The sequence below is a fragment of the Pomacea canaliculata genome, linkage group LG9 (genome assembly GCF_003073045.1).
Source record: "Pomacea canaliculata isolate SZHN2017 linkage group LG9, ASM307304v1, whole genome shotgun sequence".
Lineage (NCBI taxonomy): Eukaryota > Metazoa > Mollusca > Gastropoda > Architaenioglossa > Ampullariidae > Pomacea > Pomacea canaliculata.
Window position 1 is genome coordinate 1,369,131 of NC_037598.1, and position 15,186 is coordinate 1,384,316.

The 15,186-nt window shown below is 39.0% G+C and overlaps 1 protein-coding gene across 2 annotated transcripts; it reads right to left on the bottom strand.

Annotated features, from left to right (window-relative positions):
* Window positions 1-1,440: 1,440 nt before the first annotated feature.
* LOC112572919 lies at window positions 1,441-13,657 on the bottom strand. Of its 2 annotated transcripts, XM_025252910.1 has the most exons (9): window positions 13,439-13,656; window positions 12,772-12,783; window positions 11,277-11,288; window positions 8,801-8,878; window positions 6,782-7,018; window positions 5,184-5,372; window positions 2,850-2,951; window positions 2,262-2,355; window positions 1,441-2,039 (listed from the first exon to the last, which is right to left on the bottom strand). In XM_025252910.1, the coding sequence occupies exons 1-9, from the start codon at window positions 13,521-13,523 to the stop codon at window positions 1,853-1,855; spliced, it is 996 nt and encodes a 331-aa protein (XP_025108695.1). In that variant the 5' UTR covers window positions 13,524-13,656; the 3' UTR covers window positions 1,441-1,852. The 2 variants fall into 2 exon arrangements, with proteins under 2 accessions (XP_025108695.1, XP_025108696.1); XM_025252911.1 differs by lacking the exon at window positions 8,801-8,878 and having other exon boundaries at window positions 13,439-13,657.
* Between the last annotated feature and the right edge of the window lie 1,529 nt (window positions 13,658-15,186).

The window sequence follows — 15,186 nt, forward strand, 5'->3', positions numbered from 1 at the left end:
AATAGTGTAAATTATTTTCGTAAAACCTTTTGAAGGTCTTGTAGTTGTTGTTGTTGTTGTTGTTGTCTTACTTCCTGGTGTGGCTGATGTGCCGGATCTAACTGAACTTCCGACAGGGGCGGCATCTGGGAAAACACTGTGTCGGTTTTCTTTGTTTTGAGCTCCGGACCTGAGGGCTGAGGCTGAGGATTGAAAACCAAACTTTTACATAGGTAACGCTAATCAAGACTTGTATCGTGTAAACGTGAGATTTACTGATTACATGTTTTAATGTATGAATAATAAAGTTAATCACTTTGTTGTTGATTATTTTTCAAATGAGACGTTTCTTAAATTCAGATTTTTGTTTGTGATTTGATGTAGTCCGTATATAGCTGTAGAGCTGTAACATCTTCATTCCTTCACTCCCGATATCCCTTCCCTCCTCCCTCTACACTAATTGCGTCAGTCAAATAATAATGATAATAAGTGTAAGCACATTTACACATAATAATGTGTAAGCACATTTACACGTTGGATTATAGCTCGTCAAATCAAAAAATAAAAGCGTCAGCTAACAGATGTCACTATAAAAAAACATGAAATAATTGCAGGAATGAAGAACTGAGGAGTGAGCGGCAGAGTTCTCTTGACTGTGCAACACGTTTCCTGTGGAGATGCATTATGAGGCTGGATCAAGGCCTCGAACGGAGACACGTGCAGGCCTGACGAGAGGGGGGGACAGGGGGGTTGGTGTACCCGGGCCCGCGGCTGTCAAGTGGGCCCGGCCTTGGTCAGTGGATTTTTTTTCTTCTTCTCCTTTTCTTTTTCTTTTAAACAAAGGTCTAAGGACAGAATACCCAAGCATTACACATGCAGAAGTTGAGTTTCAAGTCTGTAGAATACAATTTTGGGGTACTGGGGCCTGTCGTGAGAAGTGTAGTCAGCGGGTATCATTCTCATTTACTAACCACTCGCATGTAAACAACTTTATGTTCAAGTAGTGATGTAGATCCTAGTGCACTTGTCCTAATGTTTGCAGTCTATATTTCGTTACTGAATGAAGTGTAGATACTGAGATTCGAATTGCAAACATATATTATATACTGGGAAAATAATTTACGATTACAAGTACAAGGGGCCCGGAGAGGTCGTCTGTCCCGGGGCCCGGCCTGGCTCTCGTCGGCCCTGGACACGTGAAGAGGAAGGGGCAGAACATACCTAACAATACTGAATAAGAAGGTAAAAGACAATCTGCCGAATTTCTCCTGGGTAGCGAAGAGACCTGTTTTCAGGTAAGTCGCATTCTCTCCCTCCCCGTGCTCCACCTACTCATCAAAAGATCATCTATCTTTGTATCAGTCCTGCCATTATAATTACGCATATCCCTATATAAAAAAAAAGGTGACACCAGTTCTGTTTACAAAAAAAAATTGAAATATTTTTCATTATGAATTTTATTCATCAGATGCAACGACTTCATCAACATAAAAGCAACATTAATTGAAAATGCAAAACTTTCGAATACCACAATGCAACCGCAACTGGCGAATTTTTTTGCGCTTAATCCTGTTATATATATATAACCTGGAGAAGCTTAAAGCTATTAAAATAATCCATTTGTCTAAAGCAAATGTGTCTCTTATAAGCAGCAGCATACACCAGTCCTTTGTGTGTGCAACCGAAAACGTAAGTTGAAAATATTGTTATAGTGTGTAGCGTCTATCAAAATGTACTTACAATGACAACCAAAATAGCTCCGAAAGCTCTGTGTACAACTAAATAATGAGAACCTGATGGAGACTGTCAGTTTTTATTATATAGTTGACACAATGTACACATGGCAAGCACGAAGCGCTTTTGTAAGGCGAGTTCAATCTCCCTCATCATCTGAGCCTGCGTCTGAGGCTGCCTCTTCTCCCCCTTCCCCCCCTTCTCCTTCCTTTTCTCCTTCCTTTTCTCCTTCTTCCCCTTGTTGTCCCTCTTTTTCCTTTTCCTCTCCTTCTGCAGGTTTCTCTGCCGGAGGTTCTTCTTCTTGTGACCAACCAGTCACCCGACATCTGCATCACAAAGGAAATTTCATTCAGTTTTAAAAAGCCCATACTTGGTAAATACACGATGTAGGCTCTCTGGTTTGGGTCTTTATGCAGTATCATCATAACACTTTTGTATGAAATTTCAAAATAAGGGATCTTTGTTACAGAAGTGGCTTATACAGAAATATTTCAGCTCATTCACGTAAGCACTATTCTGTATAATGTATTCTGTATAATATCACTCACATAGTAAAGGTGATAAACGCAATTGGAATAGAGAGGCCCGCAAATATCGCCGCTTTTGTTGGTAATATGCATTCTTCACGTTGTTTTTTAATTGCTATACGAGACATAAGACGTAACAATCACTTCACAATAAACTGCCTTGATAAACAATAAATACGACAGGATTATATTTTACATAGATGTAGTAGATGTCAGTGGATGTTTGTGTGATTGTTGTATTAGAAATAATGAATAACTGTTTCACATACATGAAATATTGTTTCGTGTTATTTATCCACCGCTAAATGTTTGCTTTTCCCTCTTGTCGTATGTGACAAAGTCATGTGGCTCTCAGTATATCGAGTAAGGGGAGTGACCGATTATGTCGGGTAGTCAGATGCACAGTTACACTCTTTTCTTATTCTTTCTTCTTCCTTGTTGTTCTGTAGTGAAGGTACGTAACTGTACAAAAATCAGGTGGGACTGCTTTACCTCTGTCATGGTAATGTGTTTGTAAAAGCATTACAGGGGAGAGCCAGAATGGTTTTCACTAAGTTAATAAGTACTTTACAAACAAAGAGTTACATTGCGCTGAGTCTTGTCACTTACGTGTTACACATTCTCCAGTTACGGGATCGCACACTATGTTATTCTTGCAGTTCCTGCTGCAGGAATCGTTACAGTATTTCCCCCAAAATCCAGGAAAGCAAACTATTGACATAAATTCACAAAGTAGAAATAATTTCAACATAAATTATTTGACATCCAGATTTTTTATAACGAATTGTTAAAGAATTTTGAAAAATCCCATCGGTATCATCTTTCTTCTGTCGGCAATGAAAATCTGCTCAGTTCCCTAGTAATGAATGCCGAATTAATCTCCCATAAAACTTTCCTTGTTTTATGTACCTTGGTTGTGATGGTGATGGTTGGCTATATCCTATAACCTTAAGTGGGACACGAAAACCTCCAACAGTTAAAGTCTAGCTTGAAATTGTCGAGATGTCTTCAACTGTTAGAGAAGAATTACGAAAGGTAGATGAACAAGCAGAGCAGAGATTGGGGAGAAAGAACGCTTGGTTTACAGTAGTTTGACGCATGAGACCAGTTAGCGATGATGATGATTGATGATTGACTCGACCTTTCAGAGCGTTTCAAACTTTTTATTTATTGAGCCCAGTTCCGAGCGATGTACTTTTCACAAGATTGGTCTTACAAGAGTAGACAAGAAGAACACAAGAGAGGGGAGGAAATCTGAGTTGACAGACTGAAGTTACCTTGAGGCTTGTTTTTATTCACAAACAGTTTACAAGATATTAATTCAGATTGCGCCAAGTGTTGTGACTGATATCTGTGACCACAGACGTGTATAGGATATTAGTTCGTGCTGTGAGTGTATATATGTATGTGCCACTAAGCCACAGTGACTATAAGACTTTAAAGATATGATTAGTCCAGGTGGACAGAAGTGGGTATTTAGCCCCGACCGTAAACAGCCAGAGGGTTGTTTTTATTGCTCCTGCATCTACTGTTGTTGCTGCTGCTGCGTCGCTGCCTTTTGGTTGGAAGCTGTTTGCTGAGACCCAGAACTGTCGCCGGGAGATGGCTTGCTGCTTGTGTAAGACAGTGTGGTACATGTTGGAAGCTGAGGGCTGGGGACAGGGGACAGGACAGCCGGAGGGGGCGTGAGGGCTCTTGCGGAGAGCGGGGTGCCGGACTCATTGCAGCTAGGACTGATGCGAGATACAAGACAGGTGACGAGGTCTGAGGAAGGCCACAAGAGACCGGCAGCCCGGTGTATAGCAAAGGTGCTCCACCGTCTACTTGACAGCAGCTTCGGAGACGTACCGTGGATCGGCCTCCCACCTTAAACTGAGGGATGGACAGTAGCAACACGGACGAGTGCAGGTCGGTGTCGTCTAGCCATTCTAAACTGGGCGAGGAAACATGTACGGAGGATCCTCACCTGGGGGCAGAAGTGTAGCTGTCGTGACATAAACACACTACGACTTTATCTATAGCGGGGTAGAACCGGGTAGAAGAAAACGGTCTGGTTCCTACCTTCCGATCTCCTGTCTTAAGTTTGGTGAACGTTAGTCTCTTTAGTCTGAGAGCTAGATGAACTGTTGCAGGTACATTATTATTATTGAGACAACCCCCTATGCCTTTGGCTAATCTATTCCGATAACTAGAACATGGATACGTGACATTTGTAACCGGCAGAGGTTTGTTTTTTTACTTACTTTTTTAGTTAGCTTACTTATTAAGGTTTATAACTGGTTATTGTAATGGGCACCACGTTCTTGATCAAGAACTATTTAATTTATTCATTTAACTATCCTTGTATTAAGCACTTTATGTCCAGTGCTATAATATTGTTTATGCATTTTTTTCGTCAATCTCAGTAATTTGTATTACCTTGGACAGGTATGCCACAATCTAAAGCAGACCTGGGCAAAGGCCGGCCCGCGGGCCGGATCCTGCCCGCCTCCTGTCTCTGACCGGCCCGCCCGCCAGTATATATACTATATATTAATATATACAGTATTGGGTAAAAACTGGGTTAACGATATTAGTCCGGCCCTCTAAAACCATCCCAATTTCTCATGTTTTTGTTGCACCGATTGATGACTTCATGACTTCATGATCTGTGCAGAACCACACCCCCACCCTAACTCAGAGCTAAACGCGAAGGAACAAAGTTGTTAATTAGTTGGGGTTCGGAACGGATGTTTATTATGCGTATGAAGGAGCATGTATGCTTCCCAATACGTCTTATAAATGTGAATGCACACATGTGCACTAATAATATTCACATTCACAACGCTAATTCACATTACAACGGGCAGTCAGTTAATCGATGAGTTAGACATAATTAAAGCAACACGCATTTCCGCTTTAATGCGTTTAATAATTACGAAATGGCTAAAACAGCTTTCTTACCCCATGCTTCAACTTCGCAGAGCTGGAGAAAGTTGTCAGATCCAACTTTGTCGCCCGTCAGAGATATCATAATGATATTTCCACCAGTCGTGTTACACCAAGCTTCTGACGGGTTTCTTTCTATCTTGTTGAATACGGAGCACTGCTCGCCGTTCACTTGCAGGATGGCGCCTGCGTTCTGGTCCTTAGCTAGGGAAAACAATATGAAGCCAAAGGTTGTTTTTTGTTTTGTTGTTGTTGTTGTTGTTGTTGTTGTTGTTGTTGTTGTTGTTGTTGTTTTACGTTATTATTATTATCGCTTTTCGGTAATGATTTGCTCAGAGTACTTCCCAAATAAGAACATTACGAGCAGACGAATTATACATTTAACCTACACGCTTGCATCCATTAACCGCTAGATCAGTGGTTCTTAACCTTGTTTGAGGTACCGAACCCACAAGTTTCATATACACATACATCGAACCCTTCTTTAGTGTCATCACGAATTGCGTGTGTGTCTTGACCTCCGTGGCGGAGGCTCCGCCGAACCCCTGAGACCGACTCACCGAACCCCTAGGATTCGATCGAACCCCGGTTAAGAATCACTGCTCTAGACGCTCTGCCTGTTGTAGTGACGACATGACCAATCATCTCGCGACTTTGGAGAATCCGAGGGAGACTTTTCGTCCCGTAAAAGTTACTTCTTCTGTTCTGAGACTAGCACTGTGTCTATTACTAGTAAGTTCATTGATTTCAGAGAACTAATCATTGCAAAATATGCTCTTGAGGCTTGTGCAACACCGATTCTAGACATCGGTCAAGTGAAGTTCATACCATTTCTAAGGCCGTAACGTGAAAGGGAGAAATTTCTCAGATAGATAAAACTTGCAATAGACCATATATGGGTAGCTTGGCATGGAGAGTCTGGTCAACGACATCTTACGCGTTTGCACCAAACTAAATCGACCTCCTGTAACGAAAAAAAATGTTTTATCGGCTGTTTTCAGCCGATGCATAATATTTTATCTCAAAAAAGCACCTGCACCTGTTTTTACTCAATTAAGGTCCAATGCACATTCGTTCACAAATGCGCTTCACAAATGAAAACAAAAGCAACACTGCTAACACATGTTTCTGGTTTCTACAGTCTTTTGATCCCAACCTTTGTCAACAAAGGAATGGACTACAATTGAGGTATAACATCCATATTTTCTCATTTTCGGTAACATAATTTTAAAGTAGAGGTGGTAAGGGGGAAGTTAGACTTATTTTCGCTTGTCCAGTTTTAAAACACCTTTTTATTACGTCTGATCTTAGTATATGTGAAGCCTGATCTCAAAGCTGTTGCGCAATAAATGTCTGTCAAGGGCAGTCTAACGATGCTAAGAGCTAAATCGTCCAGGCACATGTGAATCCATTGTTGGACGAATTACCGTACAAATAGTAAACAATGACCAGTTAGGTCAAAACAACTTTTAAAAAATACTTCCACCGGTATTAAGTAAAATAAACTATTAACATTGAGTTAAGGAGGAATTTAGATAGAACTAGAGCCTGACGGAGAAAGAAAATGAGAAAGAATGAGCGATAAAGTGAGGTAGCAAGATGAAGATACATACTCGCTTCATTCCAAAAAATCATGATGTGATTAATAACGCTCTTGTTGTTTAAATTGACCTCCCAGGACGGAGCGTTGTCACCCTTGGCACTTTTTACACAGCTAACACTTTTGCTTCCCTTGCTAGTATATTTAGTGTCCCTTGATCCATCAACAGCAAGACAAGCTGGCCCAGATTTATCATTATCCTCTTCGTAAGTTGTACTTATTTTCGCCGGTTTGCCAACTGCTACATTTTCTACAAGCATACAAAAAAAACTTATTATTACATAAAAAAAAGTTCTCAAATCGCTACTGATCCCTAATACGACAAAGGCACTCAAACGTGTTTCAGAAATAACATGAAACAATTCTAAGCAGCTGTTGTCAAATAGAGCTTCTGTTAAACACAATGAGTAGCAAAATGTATGTCTGTGGCTGTATGCATATTTTTTTATCTTTATACACAAACGAGAGGGTTGTATATGTCTGTGTGTGGTATGTTTAGGGGGAGGGGTGTCATCACCACAACAGTGAGAGTCGCGTGTCGTGGGTTCGAATCTCGATACCCATGTGCATCTATAGATGTGGCGGCTATTTACAGGGCTGACCGTCGGTGCTTTTCTCTGGCTTCACTCACTCTGTGTGTGTGTGTGTGTGTGTGTGTGTGTGTGTGTGTGTGTGTGTGTAGGATGTGTGGATGCGTGTTCGTGTACCAAGCACCATTTCATGTCTATCCTACCCTTCGTGCCCCTGTGTCTACAGTGTATGTAAAACTCTTGGTGCTAGGGAAAGGCACTGAATAAATGCGCTGAATTATTACAGTCGGACCTCGCTGAGTCGACCCTCCCTATGTCGATTATTCGTTGGTCCCCAACCGAATTCCCATAAGACCAATGTAGTTTAGATCTCCTCACTTGGAAAGCCTTTCGACACCCCAACCTCCGTTAGTCGAATTTTCTAAGGTCTTTAAGTTATTAGTCTGGGGCTACATTTTACAACACGTTTACAGAAAAACCAAGAAAAAGGATACAAATTCTCATCTTAACGCATTTCCCATATAATTAAGGGACTCTCTGCTGGTAGGCTGGTAGCACATCTATTTTAAAACCAAAAATGATCTGGACAAAAAAAAAACAAAAACAGTAGAGTGGCTGCAAAAAGGGAAACTAATTCTTGTCCCTTCGGGGCTGTGACTCTAAGTCAACCAACAGACTGGCATCTTTCACAACAAAGACATTTTTAACCCACTTTCCCTTCACCTTTGTCCGTGTATTATCAGGAGGAGCCTTGAATAGCGTTCGTGTCAGTGTGGTTTTAGTAATCTCCCGTACAGTACGTCCCACGAAAATGGCAAGAGGTGAGCATAAGCTCAAAACATTGTCATCAGAACCGTCGAAAACAAATAAGAAGAAAGTGGAAATTGCAAAATCAATTCAGTCGTTTCATACATATGCTCTCCACTTTTCTCAAAGAGAAAGAGAAGATTTTAAAACTCTACAAAGACAAGCCATGTGTACATTAGAAGAGAATGAGGGAATGTGAGTGTCCGGTCATTGAACAACGCGTTTTGAAGTGGTTTGTGCAAGCGAGGGATAGAAGCGTTCCTCTTGACTGGAAACTTTTGCCAGCCAAACAAGAAGAATTCGCCACAGAGTTAGGCCATTCAGAATTTAAATAGCAATGATTGGCTGGACAAAGTCGCGGAAAGACACGGAACTGTGTTTAATAGGCTATGCGGTGAAAGTGCGCAAAATTCAGAAGATTGCAGTCATTGGTACAGACACTGCCAGAAAATGTTCAAGATTACATGCAGCCTACATGTATACGTACAAAAAGACAATATAATTAACGGTTATAATAATTAAATAAGCCGGGAAAACATTGTCCTTGATTGATTCGCGCCTATTTCGCCGCTTTCCCTACCTCTTAAACTCCGCAGGGGGGCGTCCCTTTGAGTTCGACTTAGCGTAGTCCGACTGTATTATTACCACCAAAACTTGCAAAATGATAAAGAGAAAGTTTTAATACTTGATCATACCTTTCCAAATTGCTTTGTGTTTAAGTTCCTTTTCTTGCCTGAGTGTAAATAAACACTTAATGTTAGGGCATCTACATTCTGAAACACAGATGGTGTTGCTTTGAAAAAGACAGTTCGTGCAATGCTTTTACAACCAATATGCAATGAAAGGTAATATTTTGGCCAACAAGACAGAAAGATTTAGTTTGTATATTCATTTCTGATATATTGACAAACTCAGCGCTTTGCACTTTTTAAAATGGAACATAAAAGGAAGGGGAGAAGCCTTCGTGGTGTGATTTATTTTGAAGATGGCAAGTTCTCTGTTATAAGCTGGTTTACCGCTGTTAATGTGTTTATTTACTATTATTACTAAACTGACACATAATATTGACACATTTTGTGGACCTAGTTCCCGATTAACAAAGCTATCAGCAAAAAGTAAGAAATAAAACAGTAACCCAAAAAAAGAAAGAGATTTGGCCACGAAAACGCAGAAATAAAGAGGAATAATTAAAAAAAGACTGACAATTTCTTTAATACATGCTATGCCTTTAAAACCTGCGATGACCCGGCACTTCTTACCTTGATATATTAGAAGTTTATAAAAACATGCCCAAAAAGAAAAAACAACGTAAAAAGTATAAATTGACAATAAGAAATGCAACGCATTTAAATACTTAAGAAATACGGTGGATTTTTGTAGAGATTGAACGTAATGAAGGTAAAGGCGACCTATGTTTATCAGAACTGTTTTGACTTTGCACTTGATAGACCAGGAGTAAGAAAGATTTCTGGTCGTCAATAACACCTGAATAAATTATGTTATTTTCATATTTAGCGTAAAGCTCATATTATTATTTTTGAACATTTGGTTTTAAATTTCCACATTTGATTAATATGAAACAGTTGAGGAGTTTTTAATCCAAACCAAACTAATTTTATGTTGAGAATAGCTAGCGGATGGTGGCCTTATCTTTCAGAGCTTTATTCTTAGCATTATACTTTTTTTCATGAAAGTAAGAGAACTACAAATTATACATCTAACCTACACGCCAATGTCAACTACATGTCAATCTGCTTAACCCAGACTCACACTCAGGTTGAATCATATTTTTTTAACATCTGATCAACATCTGTTCCTTTGCTTATTTCAAAATCATAATTTGTCCACGATTCTAATTAAAATATTTGCGTTGTGTAAACTACTGATATAAAATATCTGAATTTGTCTGGGTGTTTTGCAGATTTGGCGATTTTTTAATGTACACACTAATGGCACCGCTATAAGTTGCATTCATTAAGTACATACATGCCAAGATATTCACAAGATATACCCAAGTGGATCTCCATAAATAATTATTAAATCACAACTACATCGTGATACTTGTTGAATGCAATCTCTATAGCACGTGTGTACTTGCTTCTAGGACTCTCAATTGGTAAACAGGGTCTAGTGGGGTGAACTTGTTTTAAATGGCTGAAACTACTTCTCGCAGTCTTGGTATAGATCCACCCTCTTCCCTTCCCTTCTCGAGATTTCAATCAACGCTAAGCATAGAAACACAGACATCAAGACTGTACTTGAATACATTTATGCTGTTAAGGCTACAACCAATGGAACCATCTAAAGAGTTTAAAATACTTTGAACCACTCCATCACAACTCGTGATACCACATTTGGTAATATCTTATCTGTGGACAAATAGTAATAATAAACTAATAACAAATTGTAGCACGAGTTTTGATGGAGTGGTTCAAAGTAGTCATTTTAAACTTTCTAGACAATATGGCAGTAAAATATGAGACAATGCATAAATATGTGTGTGGTCTGTCTTGTGCAGTTAACATCACACGGATAATTCCATTTATGTTTAGAGAACGTTTGCATGGAAAGAATTTGTGAAATACATTCCAGTTCAGCCTGTAAGACTTGGTACTTCGTTTGTTGTATTGTTGTAGACTGGGAAGATTCCTGTAGTACCGATGATTTAATAGAATAAATAATCTTAAATCTCCAAACAGTTTTTGGATAGCTTGTTAATATTAACATTATTTACATTGTTATTATGTCCTTCGAATTTTTGACAGATTAAAAACATTCTTTCCGTATTGTTTCCGTATGTTTGTTTGAGCTCATCTAATGTAGACTTAAACCTAGCTCAATATTTAAAAGGGAGAAATTTAAAACAAAAAGCATGCATTAAAAAGAAAGGGATAAGATAATAAATAAAGCAGCAACAAAAAATGTAACTCTTTGTCAAAGGCAATATATGTTAGCGTTACATAATAAAGCTATTATCACAAATTAACACACCTGCAATTAAAATCAGTAATAAAATTAGTGGTCTTCAAGTAATACTTTAGAAAATAACGAGAAAAGGAAGATAGATTATTGATATTTTTGAGCTCTATAGTATTTTTGAAATCCCCTTTCGAAATTCTTTTATTACAAAGAAGAAAACGTGAACAAATAGCTCAAAATTCTGTTACTCACGTTTTCGTAAATCTGTCACAATAAAAATTATATATTTTTAAAAAATCAGATGATGAGAAGGAGAAGAGGAGGAGGAGAAACGTGACAAATAATAAAGAAAAAAATAGCTCGAAATTCTATTCGTTATATTATGTTTGAGTGACACGATAAAAATTAAATATTAAGACAAATGAGGAGGAGGATAAACTGGACAAACAAACAAAAAAAAAAATGACAGGATAGGGAAAGGGGTTACAGCTTTAAACGATAATATATTAAATAGAGCAGTAAATATAAACCATTTAAAATCCCTTTTTGCAAAGACAATGTAAGTTAATTTTACACGATAAAGCAAACATCATAAATCAACACAAATACAGTAAAAACCTGTAATAAAGTTCGTAGTCGTCAATTAATACTTTAGAAAATAACGAGAAAAATAATATTATTAATATTTATTTTCCAAGCACTACAGTATTTTTGAAATCCGCTTTAAAATTCTGTAATTCTGTCACGACACCGCTAGTGCCTCTCGTTCACACTCTCTCAAGCACACCAGCGGCGTCAGACAATTTCGCGTTCTTTCTATCAAATAAAACAAATTGATTTGTCTGTACGAATCTGCCTACGTTTTTTTAATAAAAACAAAGTAAAGAAAATCCTAACTACGAAAAACACAGTCATATACGACTAACACAATCAAAAAACTCCACTGATTCTCTTACACACTATGAAGCGCACTGACTTGGCAATGGCAGGGTTGTCCATGGGACATATTTTTCTATCCCGTCCCATCCCATGGTATGTTAACAATCCTATGGACAACACTGAAAAACACTTTTCGGCTTTTGTTCTATAATTCCTGCTACTTCACATACAATAGATGATTCAGAGGAAAGATTTAAATCCTTGATGAATGAAATAACAGTAAATTTATTTTGCAATATCAAGTATCGACTACCATGGGAAATACAAATGTGTGCTGTCCCATCCCATCCCATCCCATGGGACGCTTCCCATGGGATTCCCATTCCTATGGACAACACTGGGCAATGGCCTCCACTTCCGAATAACACCATCACCAAAAATCCACTGAATCTATTAAACACGTTTAAAGCGACTGTCTTGGCAATGGTTTTTCTTTTTCTAACACACTCAATTCTTACACACTATTGAGGCACACTGTCTAGGGCTAGGCAATGGCTCTCGATACTCTTAAAAACGCGTCCACCTCTCTCCGACTGCCTTTCTCTTCTCCTGTAAGCACACTGTCCCGTAAGTTGCTTCTCGCTTCAAGAAACAAAATCCTCCTTACCTCCAATAAGCGTACAGTTTCACCTCCTTTCGTCCATTGCTTTAAACCAATCTCTCCTCGTTGACCGCTCTCTCCCACTCCAGTCACATCACTCACAACTTTCGTCCGCACACGTGCACTCAGTTCTAGCCCTCTGACTAGGCCCCTGACAAATTCTAAAGAATCAAACGAGAACAAAAAACTCAAAATTCGGTTACTTACATTGTGCTTGAACTGTGATGATAAAAAAAAAAAAAAGAAGAAATATTAAAACAAACGGCTGCCAAAAAAATGAAGTTTTTTTGACTTCTCTTCAAAACTCTTCACCCACTAACCCAGCCCTTCCCCAAACACCAAGCAGTTCAGTCAGTTAAAATATGGATCTCTTGAAATAAATACAAGATGAGTTAAAACAAAACACTGATTTAATAAAATAGCCTGTCAGTGTGTACATCAAACTGGATATCAATTCGTATTTACACTGACGACAGTATTCCTTGCTTTTGTGATTGCATTTTCATTTTCATTTTTGTCTCCCAAATCAAGACTGTGAAAAGGCAAGTAAACTGTCTAAATAGTCCTAACAATGCATAAGTCTATCTTTACTTGAGTTTCAACTGATCAAGATTTCTAGCTTTTTCAGATTTCAGATTTCAATTAAAGAAAAGGCTTCATTCCGAATTCTGAATCTTCCCTTTCACTGTTATCAAAATGTTTAGCTAGCGAATGAAGTGGACAACTGCATACAAATTATACTTATATTGAAATATTCAGTTTTCATTTCGCAACTGGCAAAGCAGACGGCAATTGGACTAGTGACGTCATGATGCTTGAAGAACGTTGTAGCCAGCAGCAGCGGTGCAGAGATTCTCGGTAGATTAAGACTCACCTCTCACTACACAGAAGATAACGCACATCAAAAGCATTCTGAGCCAAATCAAATTGTAGCAACGGCTGACACTGTCCATCTTCATGTTTCGCTGTTTGCTGTGGCAGTTTCTTGACTGATGACCGTACAGATGGCGCTCGTAGGGCGGACAACACTGCCACTCCCACCCCTCGAAATCTCACATCTGGAGAGTTATCCCCCCGGACCCTTGCGCTTGCATTCAAGGTGTGAATATCAAATGCAATATGACTAGTTAAAACAAAATAATCATGCCATTTAAGTTTCAATTCCAAACATTTGGAAACTGTTAAAATGTCTGTTTTAAAAAAATCTAGTTTTGTTTAAAAAAATGCACCGCAAGTGCAGCGTAAAGTGATGCCTTTGCACAACATGATAGAATAGGTCAGAAAAGGAAAACAAATTATAAAATGATTTATATGAAAATCACGAATAACTTATTTTTAAAAAATATCTCTCTTTGTCGTGTGTTCTAGCCAATAATAAAAAACAAAAAACAAAATAACCAACTATCAGTTCATATATCAACCACCATGTTTGTATCTATCATAATTTCTCTGTTTTTATTGACTTGTTCTGAATTAAATGTAATGCTTTTATACGTGTAAAAGCAGAACTTTAGCTTATTAAGTTAACCTCGTACTTAAAGATGTGTTCATTGTTCTGTGTGTGTGTGTGAGAGAGAGAGACAATGACAATTCTTTATTAACGAGAGGGGGAAAGAATAAACTAAGTAATTGAAGTAATTAAGCATTCTGATGTAAGCGAGTGGTGGGGGTCGTATAGTGACGACAACAAACTTCCAACACTCAAACAAAAGCAGGAACCGTCAGCAGCTGTGCGACCCTTTATTACACAGGCTAGCTAGTACAATGGCCACGGCTGCATCACATCGGCAGAAGCGCTTAAAGTCCGGCTGTCCTCTACTGTCACGTGCCTGTGCTCTCTCCCTCATCCGTCGACGTCTCTTCTCCCGTTTCTTGTTGTTGTCGTCGTCGTTGTTGTTGTTGTTGTTGTTGTTGTTGTTGTTGTTGTTGTTGTTGAGTTTGGAAAGGGAAAGTGCTTCCACCTAATGGCGATTTCGCTCTTCTCCCGTTTCGTCTCAGCTCTGCCCTGGGAAGGGGTAAACTTTGGTGGCCTGGGCAGTTACGAACTTTAACCCTAGCCAATCACTGCCAAGTATCCGCTCTCAGCAGGTCCCGCCAAACAACAATCATCCGCCGGCCCCGCACCAACAACAACGCTAACGGCCACTACACTAGATCGGTCGAATGATTAGTAGAATAACATAAGTAAGAGCTAGCAACCAAAGTATGAAGGTGGCACTCTGTCTGTAAAAATAAAACACTACAAGAAACCGCAAACGTGTTGTCAAAGCAGCCTGCTACGCCGTGCTCTACTTGGAGCGAATCAAATAGCGGACCAAACAATCTGTTTCCTATTCTTATGGAAAAAGGAACAAACGGATTTAAGTTCGTTAAGATACTATACATGTATGTACAAAAGTGGTGGTTAAGAAAAACAGATAATTACAATGGTCCTGACGCTGATTTTTGTCCTCAACGTCCCAGTGAAGGGAAAAACTTCGGAAGCGTAATGTCAACGACCTTGACTTTTCCGTGCAAAGCACTCTCCGATTCACTCTTTACCAGCTATGAAACTTGTTCTGGGGCTAATTCTACAATTTTACACTATGAAGGGCGGCATAAAGTCATGTCCCAGAGGGTGGA